General features: G+C 39.7%; 1 protein-coding gene across 1 annotated transcript in view; it reads left to right on the top strand.

Moving 5' to 3' along the window:
• The window catches only part of pgm5 (phosphoglucomutase 5), a 175745-nt gene that overhangs the window by 36256 nt on the left and 119502 nt on the right, over positions 1 to 19987 (top strand). The window contains exons 2-3 of the mRNA XM_072588634.1: positions 8762 to 8924; positions 11820 to 11966. Coding sequence (XP_072444735.1) covers positions 8762 to 8924; positions 11820 to 11966 — 310 coding nt within the window. The remainder of the gene's footprint in view (positions 1 to 8761; positions 8925 to 11819; positions 11967 to 19987) is intronic.

Below are 19987 nucleotides of genomic sequence, written 5' to 3'. Positions count from 1 at the left end.
CCTAAACTCCATTTGACTCAAAATTCAAAGCAGTGTGCTTGACCTTTAACTACCCTCTGAAATGATGAGTAAACCATTCAGTTTAGGGGCAATTAGGGATGGTAAGAAATGCTGGCTTTGTCAGCAACACCCACGTCCCATGAAGAAATAAAGAAGAAAAGCCACCATTCTGAGTTGGAACTATATCAATGATGCTTTTACTGTCATTGAATCCTGAAACTCCTTTCATTACAGCATTGTGATTAGACCATAAGACATAGCAGCAGAAATTAGGCCATTCGGCCCATCGAGTCTGTTCTCCCATTCAATCATGGCTGACAGGTTTTGCAACCCCATTCTCCCGCTTTCTCCCTGTAGTCTTTGATGCCCTTGGCAATCAAGAACTTTTTATCTCTGTTTTAACCATACTCAATGACCTGGGCTCCATAGCCTTCTGTGACAAAGAATTCCACAGATTCCCCACTCTCTGGCTAAAGAAGTTTCTCCTTATCTCCTTTCTAAAAGGTCTTCCCTTTACTCTTAGGCTGTGCCCTCGGGTCCTAGTCTGTCCTACCAATAGAAACATTTTCTCAATGTCCAATCTGTCCAGACCATTCAGTATTTTGTAAGTTTCAATCAGATACCCCCTCATCCTTCTAAACTCCATTGCGTATAGTCACAGAGTACTCAAACGTTCCTCATATGTAAAGCTTTACATTCCTGGTATCATTCTCGTGAACCTCCTTTGGACTCACTCCATGGCTAATACATCATTCCCGAGGTATGGGGCCCAAGGCCTAGAAAGCAGTTCCACATCCCATGTACAAATGTGAAAAAAGCTCTGTTTCTTCTGTCTGGAGAGACTAGAACATAAAGTCATAGTTCAGGATAAGAAGTCATTTATTTCAGAATAAAATGAGGAGAAATTTCTCCTCTCATCGGGCTTTGGATCTTTAGACTTAACCACCCCAGAGACCTGTCGATGGTCGTTCATTCACGATATTCAACACAGAAGTCACCAGAGCTTTGGATTCTTATGAAATGAGGATTAAAGGGGCAAGTGAAAAAGTGGAATTGAAGCTGAAGATGAGCCATGGTTGTGTTAAATGCCAGAGCATGCTCACGGGCTCTGTCTACTACTCCTTTTATCCTTTAATTTATCATTAATTTAATAGGCAATAATGTGCAAATCTAGTAACTTTTTAAAAATAGCAAGGCATATGAGGGTGAGATGCTGTTTCTTTGAATCAGTCGAAGGAGTGGGGTAAATTAACTGGCAAATTCTGGAGATTGACATTTCACTACAGGTGTCTTCGTCCCCTGAGCATGTTGGATGATTTGCTCATCAATGGGCAAGTCTGTTATTACTACAGCTTTATTTTCATGTAAAATCCAGAACTATGAAATTTTGAATTCTTTGACTGAGATTATGAAGAGCAAGTATCTGGTGCTCTCTGCCATTGATACAACATGAGGTAGTAATTCACACAAACCACAAGGAGCATTTGTTTCAAATCAATGTATCAACAATCTTTCTTCCCAAGGACAATCCCACGATGGAGAAGCTGCCAAAGAAAGTAGTCACAGCCTTATTACTTGAAATCGTCCAGACCCATTTTTGAATTATTTGTGTTTAAACACTTACGTTGTCAGGGCCACCATCTCAGCAGATCATGTCTGGCTTAGCTTGCAGTTCACCCATATAAAGGTTGGCAGTAAATGAATGCAATGCTGACACAACCAAAGCAAAAGCAGAGAGCATACAAGGATCAGGAAGATGCTAGAAATCGGTAAGAGTTGGATAATGTACTTTGACACATCTGTTTTTATATTGCTGTTATGTTCCTGCTTGTCTGTTTCTGACCCTGAATATCCAGTTGAGAGTATCAAGGGGAAAATTGGTTTGAAAGCCTCTTGAAGCACAGCTGCATATTTGCATGTTTGCAGTTAATTCACTGGAACTCACCCAGTGCAAACAGCAGAATAATTTAACCCTGGCATTATTCGTAATAAACATGACCCTTTATGATCTACAAAAAAATGCAAAATTAACATTATGGATTTGACCAGTCATTCCACCAAACTTGTTCCACACCCAACGATGAATTTAACTTTGTGACTAGATGTTATCTTTACATCCCTTCCTTCTGACTGCAACCCTCTACCTAGCAAAAGGAGGAAAAATAAAGGTAAAGAAGAAAATAACTACTTTTATAACCTCTTCAGGTGATCTAAACCCATAGGAGATCACATTGACCAAATTGTAGAGTACAGGAAAAGGCCATTTAATCCAGCATGGCCATGCCAGCTCATTGGAAGCGTATTCAATTAGATCCACACCTCCTGCTTTTTCTCCACGGCCCCACAATGTTTCCCTTTCAAGTAATTATTCAATTCCTTTTTGGAAATTACTCTTGAATTAGCTTCTATGGCCCTTTCAGGCAACACATTCCATAATGCAGCAATTCACTGATTAAAATAACTTCTTCTCTTGCCACCTCCTGCTCATTTGCCTATCAGCTTAAGTCTATCTCCAGTATAAAAGCAAGAAGCTTGATCACAAAGCACTGCCCTTTGATGTGAAGGGCACTGCTTGTCACTGGCCTCTCGGGTGTTTTCCTATCTTCCTGGTGGTGGAAATTGAATAAAAGATTCATGCACCTTGTGTCTCTCACTGTGTCTCACACCTGCATACACACACCATGGGTGTTGGGGAAAAAAATAAGCACTACCGCAGTTAGGCGGTAGTGTGGGGGTTAAACAAAGAGAAAAAGAAGAAAAAAATAAAAGCAAGAAGCTAGAGCAAGAATAGACTGTGTGGCTCCTTACATCTGCTCCCATTTAATATGATCAGGTCCTGTTTTATGATGTATGGCTAATTGTCCCACTTAGTGTTCACAATTCTTTTAACCCTCTGTATCCCATTTAATTTCTATGCTGGATGGAAAACAGTTTAAATCATCCTTCAAGATGTACAGAGAGTCAGCACTCACTGCTCCTGTCAAAGCTTCATTCTGATTGTATCAACGTGTTGAAAATAGACTTAGTGAAACTTCTGAGGAATATTAACTTAAATGCCAAAAAACACAATATACTTAAATTTCATCCACAAAGAAAAGTAAGTGACAGAATGATATAGTACATATGACACAGAAAATGGACATGTGGCCCAAAGTAGTCTATGTTGGTGTTTATATTCTCCACATTTTATCTACTCACCTGAGTCTTTCACCATATCTTTCTATCCCCTACTCATGTGTTCCTCTAGTTTCCTCTAATAGCATCTAAGCTATTTCCTTAAACCACTTTCAGTAGCAGCGAATTCTAATCACTTTGAGTAAAGAAATGTCCCCTTGTTTCCCTTTTGGATTTGTTAACAGGAATCTTGTGTTTAGATTCTTCATCATTTGGATATATTCTCTCCCAACCTATCTCTCCAACCCATTCAGAGTTTAAAAAGCTCCATGAAATCACCTCTAAGTTATCACTAAAAAGTGCCACAGATGCAGGAGAATCTAAATTTCTTTTTTAAACCACAATGAGTGCAGGTTATCCAGCAACAGGAAGTACAAAGTCAGAGGGTATAGCTAATACAGAATAAGAGATAGGATCAGAAGAAGGGATGAGGTCAGAGGGAAAGATTCCAAGGCATATTGGTATGAAATGAGCTGTTAGAGCATACAAACCTTAACAAACATTCAGAGTTCTGAAAGAGGGCTATATTGAACTCAAAACACCAAATCTATTTCTCTCCCTCTCTCTCTCTTGATAAAGGCTGCTATGGTTTCTCGAGCACTTTTTAAAAAAATCTCTAAGTCTTATCTGTTCTAAAGGAAAGAACCCCAACTAGTCCAGTCCATCCTGAAACCTCTATCACTAAAGCACTGTACCAATTTCATGACATCTTTTTTGCATGTTCCCTAGTGTCTGTATAGACTTTTAAAGTATGGAGACCAGGACTGTACACTACACTCTCAGTGCGGCCCAACCAGGCTCTTGTATAAATTTATGACAAGGACACTCATTTTGAGTCTGATACAGAGGCAATAGCAAAACATTCAGAAAATCATAATACAATCAGGCAGAATCAACATGGTTTTTGTCAAAGGGAAATCACATTTAAATCATTTGTTACTACAGAACTTAAGTATTGCAGAAAAAAATACTTTTAAAAATAATTTTTCATCTTGCACTCATCAGGACAAAATTATCAAGAATACCAATTCAAGGCCTTTGATCAATCTTACTGGATTTATTGCAAGGTGGAAGGAATATCAAAGAATAATATTGTATATGAATTCCATTGTCAGTGTAATGCTGGGTATGTCGGATGTATTTCACAGAAATTAGTGGATCATATCATACAGCTTGTCTTTTTGGCTGTATGATATGATCCAGATACTGAATGTGCCCAATCAGCCCACACTTGCAAACCTGCAACACTGTTGTCAATGTCAGATGGGCAGCAGTGGCTGGATACTTTCGAGTCTGAGAAGAATTACAGTGACAACTAATTTAGGATTGTCAGTCAGGTTTGCAGGCAATAATGCCTGGCAGTTAACTGTCAATCAGCATTAATGGGTGTATTCTACATGGTAATGCCTCTACCAATCAGAGTTCATTTACCCACCAATCAACACCCTCCTTTCATGCAATTTAAATGTTGGTTTTCCCCTTAAGTGGTGCTTTTGTGAATTGTCCTGATGAGAACAAGATGGAAAAGCTTTGACAAAATTTGGCCTTTTCAGCAAATGAACAAACGGTTAGAGTCCTTTGAAAGTGTAGCAAGGAGTATGGATAAAGGTGTGGTGTATTTGGATTTCCAAAAGGCATTCAAGAGGCTTGGTTAAAGGTTACTACACAAAGTAAAGGCTTATCGTGTTTTTACTAATATAGTAGTCTGTATAAAGGATTGACAAATTAGCAAGAATCAGAAATAGAGCCATGACAAGATCATATTGAATGACAGAGCAGCCTCACTGTGCCAAGAGACCTCCTCCTTATGGTTTTATTCACATGGAGATAAGCACATGATTTGTTGAAGTAACGATGAATAACAAAAGTAAGAGGAGTCAGGTTAACACAAGTGTGACAATACTATGGCTTTGAGAGGTGTATTTTGTCCTTGTGTTTTTTTTAATGAAGAAAGATTGAGATAGAGGTAGTGAGTGATCTGCTCAAAGCCAATACAGTAATCAGTTTGTGGGGCCTTGTGTGTTTTTAAAGTTGGAACTGTAGGAGCAACCTTAATGGCTCCCATAGACCCAGGATTTTTAGTTTTAACTTTCAGCAGCTGGTGGGGTCTTGAAGCTGGATGTGGAAGCCCTTATCTTCCTCTCTTTGTTAGAGCTAAAAGCTGTGGTTCTCTTCCTGCTGCTGGAGTTGCCTGTGAGATAATCTACTTTACTGAATTTGTCTTGCCAAGGGTGTGTTTATGGGATGTTACTATATTGAAACAGTTAATTAGTAGTAAATATATTATTTTGTTAAGATTTCAATAGAGTTATAGTTAAGACAATTATTTTATGTTTATGTTGTTTGTGTTTAATGTAATGTAAAAATAAAGCATATTTTGCTTAAAGTTAAGTAGTTTGACCAATCGAATTGCATCTGGAACACAGTGCTTTACACTTACCTTTAAAATAAGAAGAAGCTAGGGTCTAGGCTTTCATCTTCATATATTTTGAGGGGGCTTGATCTGGTCCATAACAAGGCATTGAAAGTTTACCTTCAGTTCGGAGCACAGTCTATAATATTGATGCTGATCACTGCTAAAGGCTACCAGCTAGTTCATCTTATTATCTCATCTCAGCAGATTGTTCAGTGAAGATGGACAAATAATATTGAATTGCAGAGAAGACTGGAACCTAAGTCTGTGTCAGCTGACTTCAGCAACACCAAGTGATCCTTAATGCAAGGGTTGTGCTCTGAAAAACACTGATGCTTTATTGCTGCAAAAACAACCTATCCTCCATGACAGGACATCAATTACTTAGAAAAATAAATATGCTCACTGTCTCACTGCTGTGACACAAAATAACAGTGAAGAAGAAGAAATTTTATTTGTCTTTTTGTTTTATGACTTCCGAACTCAGGAAATCCAGAGTGTTTTTCTGCTTCAGTGATGGGGGAGGGGTCAGTTGTTTTGGACAACGCAGCAGCTTTGAGAGTAAGTGAACCTGGTGACCCTTGTTAGCACAATAACATCTTTATGTGTTCAAGAAAGTGTCTCCTGCTTGGAGGGGTTTGAGAAAGGACAAGGATATTGCTCGCTTTGTTCTGAGTTCACATAGCGTTATTATTGACAGACAGAAGGAGGCCATTTGAACCATCATGCCTGTGCCAGCCCTTTGGAAGACCTGTACAATTATACATAATTATTTTGTCCCTTCAGGTACCAATCAAAATCCTTTACTCAATGTTATTGTTGAATCTGCTTTGACCACTCTTACAGATCACAATAGCTCAAAAATAAAATGCTCCACATCTGCCTCCTGGATTGTTTGCCAATCACTTTAAATCTTTGTCTTTTGATTATTAACTGTACCAACTTATTAGAAATGATTTCTTCCTATTCAGTCTATCACTATCCTTTGTGACTTTGAAGGCCTCTATTAAATCTCTCCTGAGGTTTCTCTGCTATAGTCCTAACCTCCCTAAGCTCTACTCATGACTGTAATCCTTCAGCAATGGTACAATTTTAATAAATCTCCACAGTATCTTGTCCCAGCCATTTGCATCCTTCTGAAATTGTGCTGCTAAGAATTGATATGCAGTAACCTCAACTCAGGGCTAAGCACTGACTGATGAAAGAGGGCAAAGGAGGATGGTGCATCTGAACATCCATTGGCAAACCCAGAAGTGTGTGTTTCATAGATGTCCTATTGAAATTAAAAACAAATTGTCTTTTAAATGTTTACAAATAGTTTTCCTGCTCGCAGATGACCAGATGGATAAACTGTCTCAATGAGCAGTAAATCTAGGGAATGAATGCTGGGAATCTGAAATCATGGCAGGAGATGATTGGAGAAGATGGTGCTGAGCTGTCTTCTTGAATCTCTGCAGTCTGTCAGGTGTAGTGACAGCCATGCTGTTATTAGGAGAGGAGTTTCAAGATTTTGACTCAGGAACAATATAGGAATATGTGATACATTCCCAAGTCAGTACAGTGTGTGGCTTGGGGAGGAACCTGCAAGTTGTAGGTCCCTCATGTGTCTGTTGCAGGTGTAGAAGGTGTTGTTGCTGAAGCCTTGCTGAGCGGTACAGTGTACCTTGTTTATATTGCACATTGTTTCTACTTTAGGCTGGGGATGGTGAATGTTCAAATATGTTGCTTTGGCCTGGATGGTGTTAAGCTTGTTTTCGGCACTCATGGAAATGTCATTGAATGTTGAGGGGCGATGGTTAGGTTATCTGTTGTTGGAGATGGTCACTAGATTAGCGTGAACATTACTTCCCATTTAGCAACCAAAGGCTGAATGTTTTCCAGGTCTTGCACCATGTGGACATGGACAGCTTTAATATCTGAGGAGTTGTGAATGATGCTTAACATTGTGCAATCATCAGTAAACGTCTCCACTTCCAACCTTATAATGGGGTATGTAACTGATGAGATGGGATGTTGTCACTTTAAATTGGTGACCTAATGGAGGTCTGTTGTAAAAGGCAATAGTTCTAAAAGGGTTAATATTAGACACTGCATTAAGCTCTGTCTGATTTGATAATGCCATATGGGCTTGGCTAGGGATCAGGCAGAACCTCTGAGGATTTCAAGCAGACCTACATCCACTTCATAGTCTGACCCTCATTGTCTAATTGGCTAATATATTTAACCTGTTCTGACATGTTATGACACACCTCCGGAACATATTGGATTTGAACTCATATCACCTCAATCACAGGTAGGGCGCGATCACCTACACCTCGAGAAGCCAAACTTGTACCTAACTGCAATCATGCAACAAACTACACTTTTTGATAAACAAGAGCTTCTCTTTATAAAGACTCAATAGTGAATGACTGTGTATCACTGTGAATCAAATAGGCTCTTAGTCCCAGTCAAAGGAAACAGGAATGGTAACAGATCCTTCCACCCACAAATCTCACATTAACATTAGCATGACAGAGTTGTCAGAAAAGGTTGACACAGCAATGATGCTTCCATTTGTGGTGGAGACCCAAAGCAAAAGTATAAAATAATCACTTAAAGTTTAATAGGAAATTGAAGGAATCTGTTTGTGCAAAGCAGTAAAGAACATGCAACCTGCCATTTCAGGAAGTGGTTAAGGTTAATAATGTGGATGATTTCAAGGAAAAATAGAAAGTGCATGAGGGAAGTAAGATTATAGGAGATATTGGTCAAGGTGGGTTGAAGTAGGGGTGAGATAGACACAATCACAGACCAGAATGGTGCTGGAAAAGCACAGCAGGTCAGACAGCATCCGAGGAGCAGGAAAGTTGACGTTTCGGGCAAAAGCCCTTCATCAGGAATTCCTCATGAAGGGCTTTCACCTGAAACATCAATTTTCCTGCTCCTCAGATGCTGTCTGATCTGTTGTGCTTTTCCAGCACCATTCTAATCCCCAGCATCTGCATACCCACTTCTGCCTACAATCATAGACCAGCAAAGCTGACTGGCCTGTTACTGTGCTCTAACTACTTCTAAATTTTTTGTAGCAAAAATTGATTCTTTAATGTGTCATTTGCTAAGCTTACCATTCAAAGAAGAGTTTAAGAGCAAATTCTCTTACACTGTTTTAAATGCAATCTTTACGTTGTTCAGATTGGGCGATTGGTGATTGGCCAGCATGGGATCCTGTCCACACCAGCAGTGTCCTGCATCATCAGAAAGATAAAGGCCATTGGAGGAATTATTCTTACAGCAAGTCATAACCCTGGAGGACCTGCTGGTGACTTTGGAGTGAAGTTTAACGTAGCAAATGGAGGTGAGTCTCAGCAGATACAGTTGTTCATTCAGGAGATGGTAATATGAGGTCGATGTAGTTACATGCTAGAATAAAAAATGATCAAACATCCTCTAAAACATTTTAAAGTTAGGGTTTCTTGTTAAAATTAATATAATAAGTGTCTCAAGTGTTATTAGATAAAAATTATGGGGTTATATTGTTGCCTCCAGTTCCAATGTTCCTCTGCTCCTAAATTCTTTTCTGAATTGATTTACATTACCATAAATCATAAAGAACGGCTAAGAAACAGCTATGAGTTTTTAAATCAGTAAACGCTCTTGGGACTTTTCCATGATCCCACATTTCCTGAGAGAGCTATGTTCACAAGTGGTACAGGGACTGCAAAATTTCAAACTCATTTTTGGCTCAGCTTTTCACTTCAAGAAAGCGCAGCAGCCCTGCTGTAAGTTCGTGGATCATGGAATAATTCCCCAGACAAGAAATTTGAGCGTCATCCTGTCCTGTTAAATACGCAACTGCAGGATTTCCTGAGTGTGTGGACTGTCTTTACAGGAAGGTCTTTTAACACACAGTGATGGATAATAGATTCACCAGGAATGAAGCTGTGAGCCAATAAGCCCTTCAAGGGGCTCACTGATGTTACCATCAAGTGAATGGTATGCCAGACGATAAGTTTCTATCTTTCATAAATTCCCAAGTGTGGTCTTATAATAAATGAAAAATAGCAACGAATTTAGTCCTATTATGTAATGTTATTCGATGTTATCCCTCAGCATGGAGACCTTGTTGGGAATGTATTGCGTTGTAAGGAACTGATAGGCAAGATAAGGTATTTCGAGTTTAACTGAAAGACCAATAATATCACAGCACAACACATTATATTTTGAACTGCTCCCAATTCTTGCAAGAGGTCAGCAACATGAAACACGAACTCGGTTTCCCTCTTCACAGATGGTGCCAGACCTTGGAGTATTTTTGGCATTTTCTGTTCCTATTACAGATTTCAAGCATCCACACCATTTTACTTTTGTAACAACATAAGCACTTCAGCTCATCCAAACTCCAGTACCCATATCCTAATGTGAATCATGTCAAGCTTGTGGAATAAGAGGAACAATGACAGAATTTCGGCAAAGTTGGTTGAGTTACAGGAAGCCCTTTTTTAAAATAGTGAAGTGTTGACTTTCAGGCAGGAGGGAACTACATAGTGGAGTTCCCTCAGAGTCAGAACCAGGACCACTGTTTTGTTTGTAAGGACTTAAACTTGGACACAATTTCAAATTTTGTAGATGGCATAAAACTTGCAAGTAATGTGAATCATGCAGAGGATGATGATAGATTTGAAGAGAATGTGGAAGAGAACGGAAGCTATTGAAATAGGACAAGTGGCAGATGCAAATTGAGGCAGTAAAGTTTGAAGTGATATGTTTTGGTAAAAAATCAAGTAGAGGTAATAGAAAATAATATGGTGAGTGGGTGACATTAGAACAGAGAAATCTGAGGTTATTGCGCACAAGTTGATGAAATACTCAGGACATATGGGATCTGGCCTTTATAAAAAGAGGTATAGAGTTAACCAGCACAGAGATTATGTGAACCTTTATAAAACACTGTTTGGCCTCAGCTGGAATCTTGTGTCCATGCTGGTCACTATACTTCAGGAAAGATGGGATGGCATTAGAAAGGATGCAGAAAAAAACATTAATAAGAATGGTTTCAGGGATGAGGAACTTTGGTTCTGAAGATAGATTGGGAAAGCTGTTACCTTTGATTGAAGAGGGAATGGCTAGATAGAGGCACTTGATAGAGGGATTCAAAATCCTGGGGGCTCCAGTCAGAGTAGCTAGGGAGAAACTGTTCCCTTTTGCTAAGGCTTCAGGAGGCAGAGGATTTCAATTGAAGATGGTTGGTAAAGAACCAAAGGAAATATGAGGAGGAGCTATCTTTATACAATAAGTGAATAAGATTTGGATTCTGCGGGAGAGTGTGATGAAAGTAGAATCACTTGTGACTTTCAAAAGGGAACTGGATCATTATCAGAAGAGAAAAGAGCAGTTGGACTATGGGGTAAAGGTGGGATGTGTGACAAGCTCTTGCAGACATCTGGGATAGATATGAAAGGGCCAATTGTCTTCTTATTCAACAACTCCTCAATTGAAGAAATGTCATCCTTGTTTTCAAATTCATTTATGGCCTCAACCCTCCTTATCTCTGTAACCTCCAACCCTATTACCCTCCGAGCTCACTGCACTTCTCCAATTTGGGCTTTTGTGGATTCCTGTCACTTCACTAACTTTGGCTGTGCCTTCAGCTGCCTAGGTCCTAAGGTCTGGAATTCCCTTCCTAAACATATCTGCCTCTCTGCCTTTCTTTCCTCCTTAAGATGTTCCTTAAAATCTAAGTCTGTGGGGATTTGGTCAGCTATATGAAAGCAAGTTTTGTTGTATGTCCAGGAGGGAATTCTACACTGCCATCTTTCAGCTGAGACATTAAACCACATATGGAACTAATAGGTCAAATTTGCTGAAGATATAGATTTTAAGGAACACCTCAAGGTAAAACAGACATTAGGGAGGCCAAGATGCTGAGTGGAGGGAAATTCCAGAGCTGAATGCATATTAAAATCAGTGGCATGAAAGAATCAGAATTTGAGGAAGGCAGAGATTTCCGAGGGCCATCAACTAAAGCTCGTTGAAATAAAAATGATTCTTTAAAAGTCCAGGACCTCTAGTCTGAAAGTGAGCAATAATGTTCATTATAATGCAAAGTTAGATTTTCAATCTCGTTCTACAGATTCCAGTGACAAATGTTTAGAAATAAATCAGGGATGTTTTGTTCGCCCATTTCAAATGTGTATGCTTAAGTTTCGTGAGTATTTTGAAATAAATTGTACTATCTGCTTTGCTCTCGTAGGTCCAGCATCTGAATCAGTGACAGAAAAGATCTACCAGATTAGTAAGACAATAGAAGAGTTTGCCATCTGTCCTGATCTGCGAATAAACCTTTCCCGATTGGGCAGGCAAGAATTTGATCTGGAGAACAAGTTCAAACCCTTTAGAGGTACTTCAAATGATTGTGTACATCTTTACAACAAGCTTAAATTCTAACTCAAAAGCAAAATATTTTGAAAGCTGAACTGATGAGTATTTCTAGAATTTCCTGCTTTTATTGCAATTCTAAATTTGAGCTGAGTTTCATTTTTTGGGAGAGATTTCATCTCGTGGTCCCAATTGGTGTCATTTCACAAGGGGACTGAAGCAGCTCTTGGATTCCAGGTGAATGGACTTTGCCTTTCCAACGTTAAGTTTTTAAATAATTCCTTCATAGAAATGTTGCAGTGGTCTAGCAAAATAACATCGACCTAGTCAGAAATCCTCACATGGAAATGAGTGTACTATGAAAGTCAAAGATGGGAAACAGGAAAAGTAGATTGTCAACAAAGAATATCTGTATTTTTTCTGCGACATTTGAGAGGTACCAGCTTTATAAAGGATTTGTATGTCACCACTCTTAGTTAAGTTTTCTTTTATAATGGGCACTATGAATGGGCAAGAGACAGTCATGTCCCGCAAATGAATTTTTTAAAAAAGTTGGTTTCCTTCTTTGAGTCTGAAGACTGTAGGTTTCATGTCCAAGACAGTAATTGAAAGTCAGTATTTCAACTAATGTCCCCAGTTAGGAAGTGCTACCCTATCATACACTGATGAAATGGTAATCTGAGGCTTTATCTAACCACTCAGGACAACATAAAAAGTAGTGTTCCTTGAAGATGCCATGGCCAATATTCATCTAACAGCTTATTGATTATCAATTGCCCTGCTATTTGTGAGAGCTCTCTGTATATGTATTTTCTGACACATGTCCTAACAGTGATTGTCTTTCATGTCATGTTTCATTGGCTATAAAATACTAAATAGTTGCAATTTGATTTGTCTCCTTACTTATGCAGAGGTAAAAACAATGACTGCAGATGCTGGAAATCAGATTCTGGATTAGTGGTGCTGGAAGAGCACAGCAGTTCAGGCAGCATCCAAGTAGCTTCGAAATTGACGTTTCGGGCAAAAGCCCTTCATCAGAAAGGCTTTTGCCCGAAACGTCGATTTCGAAGCTACTTGGATGCTGCCTGAACTGCTGTGCTCTTCCAGCACCACTAATCCAGAATCCTTACTTATGCAGAAAGCTTTCTTTCTTTTCTTTGATCTTCTGTTTCTAAGATTGAAAATCATTTACATTTTGTTTAAGCGACGCCAAGACTACATTTCCTTACTTGCTCTGACATAGCCATCTTTGACAGCATGAAAGTGAAGAAATATGTAGAAGAGTGTTCTCATCCAAAATCCTCTCCATATGCTGTAATGCAACTATTGACATCTTCCAGCCAAAGGGAGTAGAAGACCTGCTATGTTGTGAGGCAGATAAAGCATGTGTTTACATCTATTTCTGTAGCTTTCTTTCCCTGGAGCAGGTCACTAGCCTGAAACCAGAGGCTACAGCTTGAGGAATGATCTGGTTTATTGTGTTAAACACCACCACCGGCATGATATGGTTTATGTACTGCCCTATACATTAGCTCATGTTAATACAGAAACAGATAAAAAGGAACAAGAGGAGGCCATTTGGCTCTTCAGCCCTGCTCTATCATTCAACTTGATCATGGCTGTTCATCCAACTCAGTACCCTGTTCCCACATTTGTCCTATACCATTTGATCCCTTTAGCCTAAGAACTATATCTATCTCCTTCGTGAAAACATATACTGAAAACATATATCACAAAGACTAGGTTCTTGTTGAGACAGATGCCTTGCATTAACACTAACTATTTACACTGCTATAATGTCAAAGACTTAAAAATAGTCATGCTCACAGATGTTGTGGTGTAGTATATACACAGAAATGACTGATTGAATATATTGCACTCAATGAACGCAAAATGGGTATGTTTATACTAGTATGCCACATGCCATTATTCACAAATCTGTCTTAGAGGTATACTACCTATTTGGTCTGGAATTGAGACAATAAAACAACAAGAGATGTCATTCTGCATTAAGCATGATTGACCAAGAGACTCCCATTCTTATTGCTTCCCATAAGCATGGTAAAGGATTTACAGATGATAATCAACCCTGTTTAAGCATGTTATGAATGCACCTTCCTTGGCAATCAAGTCTAGAGTGGGCCTTGAACCCAGAATTTTAGCTCAGAGGCAATGATTGTGCCAAAAACTGCTTGGAGAATGTTATCATTATGACCTCCAATTTTAGCGCATTATGCTCAGCAAGTCCTTGAACTGTGGTATTTGCTCCTTTTTTAACATGATGCTTTCTGTTTAAACATGTTGTTTTCATCGTATTCCCTTCCCATTTCAGGGTGTACAATTGTTTCTAATTCAAGTAACAGAAAGGAAATATTGCTTTTCTGTAGCACCAGTTATAGAGTCATTGTCATAGAGTCATACAATACAGAAACAGATCCTTTGGTGTAACCAGTCCATGCCGACCATAATCCCAAACTAAACTAGACCCACCCACCTGCACTTGGTCCATATCCCTCCAAACATTTCTTAGTCATGTACTTATCTAAATGTCTTTTAAACATTGTAACTGTACTTGCATCCACCACATCCTCTGGAAGTTCATTCCATACACAAACCACTCTCAGTGCAAAAAAAAAATGCCCCCTGTGTCTTTTTAAAATCTTTCTCCTCTCACCTTAAGAATATGCCCCACAGGCCATAAGAAAATAGCTGTAAAGTCAATGATGTACATTTTCAGTGTGGTCATTACTGTAAAGTAGAAAATTGTGCAAAGCAAGACATCACAGTCAACAAGACAATGATGACGAGATAATTGCCCAGAAATTTGTTTCCACAGCATAGGTTGGAGGTGGACATCAGGACCATAAGAATGCCCAAAACATAACTCCACAGGAACTGATCAAGAAATTGATGCATCATCTTGCATCAGGAACCCTATGGGAAAGCCCGTAAAAAGCTGAAACTTCAGAGAGTTTCATAATAGTTGCCCACAACGCAGTAGATTAGAAACATTACCCAAATTATTGATGGAACATCAGCATTCTGACAAATAATTTCAGCTTTTTCTATTTTACTTACAAATTTCCTGCATCCATTGTATTTTCCTTCTATTTTATTGCAATTGTCATAACATTTGAATTGGTGATCATTTTAGGAAATGTTCCTGCTGAAGATTTATTGTGGCTCAATTTTCAGCATGAGTTGAAAATTGGGTAGTTGGTACAGGGAGCAGTCAATCTACATATATTAGTTTTGCCTTCAAGCTGCAAGTTTTATGCTTTTATGATGGACTCATGGAATGTGAGCATTGCTAGCTCAGCCTGCATTTATTGTCAATTCTTAACTGCCTTTGAGGGTGATGTTAAACAGCTTTCTGCTGCATTGTGTGTGGTGTAGGTACACCCACTGTGTCGCTGGGGAGGAAGTTCCTGAAGTTTGAGCCAACTGTGATCTTATTTCATTTTAAAATCCACAACCCTGTGTACCCCTGGAGTTGATTCATCTGACCAGCGCTCAATCATAAATTCAAAACAAAAATTGCTATAAGCAATTTTTTTTACCACCGTTCCTTTCACAATTTTCTTTGATAGCAATATATTTAATTGATTTACCTTACCTTTGTAATCTTCAGAGTTTGTTAGTAACATTGTTCAAGATGTTGTCAAGATGTGGACATGGAGTATTGAACTTTGAAATCTGTTATTGCCAGCTGTTTCTTACATTCACACCCCCTGAGTCATGAGTGATCATTGAAAAAAGATCACACAGTTATGAGTTTGGTGAGTGGAGAGTTTGGTGATGTAAGGATACTGTGTTCCTTTTCTCTACTTTTATCATCTTTCAGTATCTGGTCAGTATTCCAGTGTAGGAGAAGGACCCAGTTGGTCAGAAGCTGTTTTCTGTATTTTACTTATGATAATCTTAAAGGTAAGGTATGACAGTGCAGTGAAGCTACATGGAACATACATTCTGTGGCGCATGAGAGGCCCTAGATGCATCATGTGTCCCAGACAAACACACCTGCAACAAGAGTCACCGGCTGCACAAGATTGGGTTCTGGGTTTTGGAACCCAACTGTTGGCTAACATCACTATGCTGCATCCGGAAAGCAGACTAGTATATGCTACTCATTAACTAAGAATCAAAATTCATGTGTGAGGTCACTTACAAAAATGCCGAGTTTGCTGACATGTCTGGATTTTGGATAGCTGGATTTCAGACACTGTATTTGCAGTTTGATAAAGAGCAGGTGTGCTCTTCCGACGTCCTAACCAAAATTTCCCATTCAGACCTCACTAAAAGCACAATATCTTGTCATTGTTGTTTTGCAGTTTGTGGGATCTTGCTGTGCACAGATAGTCTGTAACATTTCCTATATCATAACAATGGCCATACTTCAAAAAGGACTTCATTGGATGTGAAGCACTTTGGGAGATCTAGAGGTCACAGAAGGTGCTATAATAATGCCAGTTCTTCCTTTATTACCTGTAACTGATTGACTCCCCATTTCCCCGTTCCGCTACTGAACTGTGACCTTGAGATTCTAGTCCCTTAGCTCCTTTTGTTAAGTGAACTTGCAGAGCTTGCCAAATCGCATATTATGGTAAGTCAACCACTGACAATTGAGACAAGAGATTCCGCTGGTAAGGAGAATTTTTTTTTTGGTGGGAGTGTGGTTGGTGGATAACTGGGTGTGTTGTAAATGTGTTGGTGGCATGTCCCAGTGAGTCTGTGGACAAGATTATGTTTGAGCTCCCTTATTCTCCTATGGTCAGTTAAAACAATCTATGACTGGCAAAGACAAAAAGGTCAAATTATACAGACAAGCTGCAATTGTAGACTTTTATTTCCTCAAGGATAAAATATTGAGGAGTGATTTAAATGTATTATTTAAGATGATTAAAAATGATGATAGCATAGAGACAGCAACAGCATTTCCTTTGATGTAGGTGAGTCCAAAGAGGTAAAACCTTAAAATTAAAGCCATCCATCCAGTCAAGAAACCATTGTCCCCAAGAATAGTTAAGTCCAGGGTCCACTGAACATTTAAAACGAGATTGATAGCTTTTTAGTTAGCAATGGAGTATGAGGGGTAAGGAACACAGATGGATAGACAGAGGTATGAATAGATAAAATTAAATGGTGGAACATGTTGGAAAAGGTCTGTAGTTTCTATGAAAAGGCCTTTACTCCTCACCCATGGAGCTAGTCTAAATGATCACAGCAAAAGCTGTTATCTTTTTCAAATTAAAATATCCCAGGAATCCCATTTACAGAAAAGGACCCCTAATTTTCCTAATAAAAGGGGCCACTTGCTAAAAAGGACAGTGCTTTAGGCATCTATGAGTAGGACCTTTTCAAAATGGCAGCAGACTAATCATTGGCATTAATTGAACAGTGAGACCAACAGCGTCATTCTGGGGTCATTACTTCTCTGAAGGGGATGAAAATACATTCCTGCATTTGTATGTGCGTGTCAGGTTGAGTGGAGCAAAGATAAGTTTCTGCAATTTTCACCCAGCTGTTACACTGGCAGAATTTTTGACTGGCTCCTGTAAGTTGAAGGGTCACATACCTCTGACTCCCACTTGGCTCATTCTTCCTCAAGGCAGTGCTGAGTGGACGTGACATGAGACAGCTGCATTGAATTGGCCGCTGACGTGCCCCATCAGTGACAGATTTCAATCAAATCCTGCTACTGATTGCAACCAATGATGGTGCTTCAACATGAGGCATGGAGGATCAACCCAATGCAATCATGGGAATTAATCTGCGTCATAACACAATTCCTGAAATACCTTCTTTCACTGGAGGTCAGCACTGCATCCTGTGAAGCAAAGATACTGAAACCTGTGACAGGCTGATCTTAAAGACTTGCCTTTCCTCTTGTGCCAAACTAGCTGCCCAGTCCATTTGAAACTTTATTTGTTGTATTATCCTGACTGCCACTAATGGCAACATGCAGCATATGTTACCTTTGCCAGTATATGGTTCAGAGTAAGAATTGTTTGAGATAGTTCACTGCTATCAATCTTCTTTTGTCTATACTTTGTCTAGGGTCTGTCTAATCATCAATGGTAGATGCCCCGTTCTAAGATTGCATGAGAGCAATATGTACAGCTACAAGTCAGGTATAATTATTAAAATTCTCAGGAACTGTACAAAATATACCTGCTCATTGCAAAGACTAATGTAGAGCTAACTGCCTCCAGCCACACAATTTGCCCTCACTGGTATGACCAGGAGATGGGCAAATGTGCTGACAAACTGGGGGCGGTAATGAAAAGATCAGATTCTCGCTGTTGAGAAAACTTTTCCCAATTTACCCTCAAGTCTTAGATTGTGATTTCAGCACCTCACCCATGAGTGGCAACTTCCTTATTTCCATATATTTGAATCACATTAAAGTCAAAACTTAGAATTTTTAACATCCCACTTCTGATTCTGCTTTCCTTATTTCCATATATTTGAATCACATTAAAGTCAAAACTTAGAATTTTTAACATCCCACTTCTGATTCTGCTCTCCTCCACTCAGAAACTGTACAGTGCAACTTCCCGACAAGTGAAACAGAGTCAATACCTGGCGGGTTGCAGTTCGCTGAAAACCAGTCCTTGCCCATCATGCCATTACGTCTCCTGCACAATGTGCTACCATGGCCCATGGTCACTATGTGCCTCGATGGTGCTCTGATCTAAATTTGAAACGTTAGCTTGCTCTCTCTCCATGGATGCTGTCTGACCTGCTGTGATCTCTAGCATTTGTTGTTTTCAGTACAGATTCCAGCCTCTGCAGTAATTTGATCCTGTATCTTAACATCTGCCTTTGGACCAGCTCAGCCAACTCTTCAGGCCTTCAGCACTTTACATTGGAGCTGAGGTGCAGGATCCTGTAAGGTCACCATGCACAGGGAGAGCCATGCATCTACACACTCTGCCTGTGTGCTGACATCGCCACATGCAGCACATAGCTTACTTCCCTAGTGCTCTCTGACTTCAGTACGAACTTACAGTCTGCCAGCCTCTGCCTGGCTGCTTAGTCGCAGGCTGCCTTGCGGTTTAAATTACTTTGTAGCCTAGAGGGAAAGACAGTCTGCTCATGATACTGGGGAGCACTGACAAACAAACCCTTCAATCTGACAGTGGATGAATATGTCCATTTGTTACCTCAACACCAGAGAAATGCACCCAATAGCTTGGTTGTATTTTCCTCCAACATCACACTCAACACTGTAGCGAATGGCAATCTGTGAATGGCAAAGGGGAACAGTCCTAAACTGGATGAAGGGGAGATGCGGTCAGTCAGGGGATACTGTCACAGTCAGGAAAAACTCTTGTCGAATTAGACTGTGGCAGGATTGGTGGAATCAGTCCAACAGGTCAAATGCAAACAGTCTGGGAGTTACAGGTACATCAGTGCTGTGGAGACATCAGCCTAGAAGGGTGGTCCAGTTCTTCCTCCAGTGAGGCTAAAGGAGAGATTGAGTATAATGCAAATGAATGCATAGCAGTTAGTGGTCATGCATGAATAGGAGAGATGATGAGGGATGAGTGAGCAGTTGAACAGAAGTCAGGTAGAACTAGTAGTATGGGAGGAGGTTGTGGGCAAGAGTCCTTAAAAGGACATGATCATAAGGAACGTTTCTCCTTCTTCCGGGCATCAATGACCAGGGAGCAAAGATTTCAGGGGCAGGGGTTTTAGAGGAATTGGGAGGAAAAGTGTTTTTCTTCCAGATGATGGTGGGAATCTGGAACTCTCTGCCTGTAAAAGTGGCAGAGGCAGAAACCCTGAGAACATTTAAAAAGTATTTAGATGTGTACTTATGATGCTGACATATTCTGGGCCGACAGCTGGAAAATGGGTTTAGAATAGTTAGATGAAATTAGATTCCCTACACTATAGAAATAGGCCCTTCAGCCCATGCTGACCCTCTGAAGAGTAATCCAGCCAGACCCAGTCCTCTATCCTATATTTACCCCTGACTAATTTAGCATGGCCAATTCACCTGGCCTGCACATCTTTGGATTGTGAGAGTAAACCCAC

The sequence above is a fragment of the Chiloscyllium punctatum genome, chromosome 2 (assembly GCF_047496795.1).
Source record: "Chiloscyllium punctatum isolate Juve2018m chromosome 2, sChiPun1.3, whole genome shotgun sequence".
Taxonomy (NCBI): domain Eukaryota; kingdom Metazoa; phylum Chordata; class Chondrichthyes; order Orectolobiformes; family Hemiscylliidae; genus Chiloscyllium; species Chiloscyllium punctatum.
Note: the sequence above shows the minus strand (reverse complement) of the source record. Positions and strands in the feature narration are given on the sequence as shown.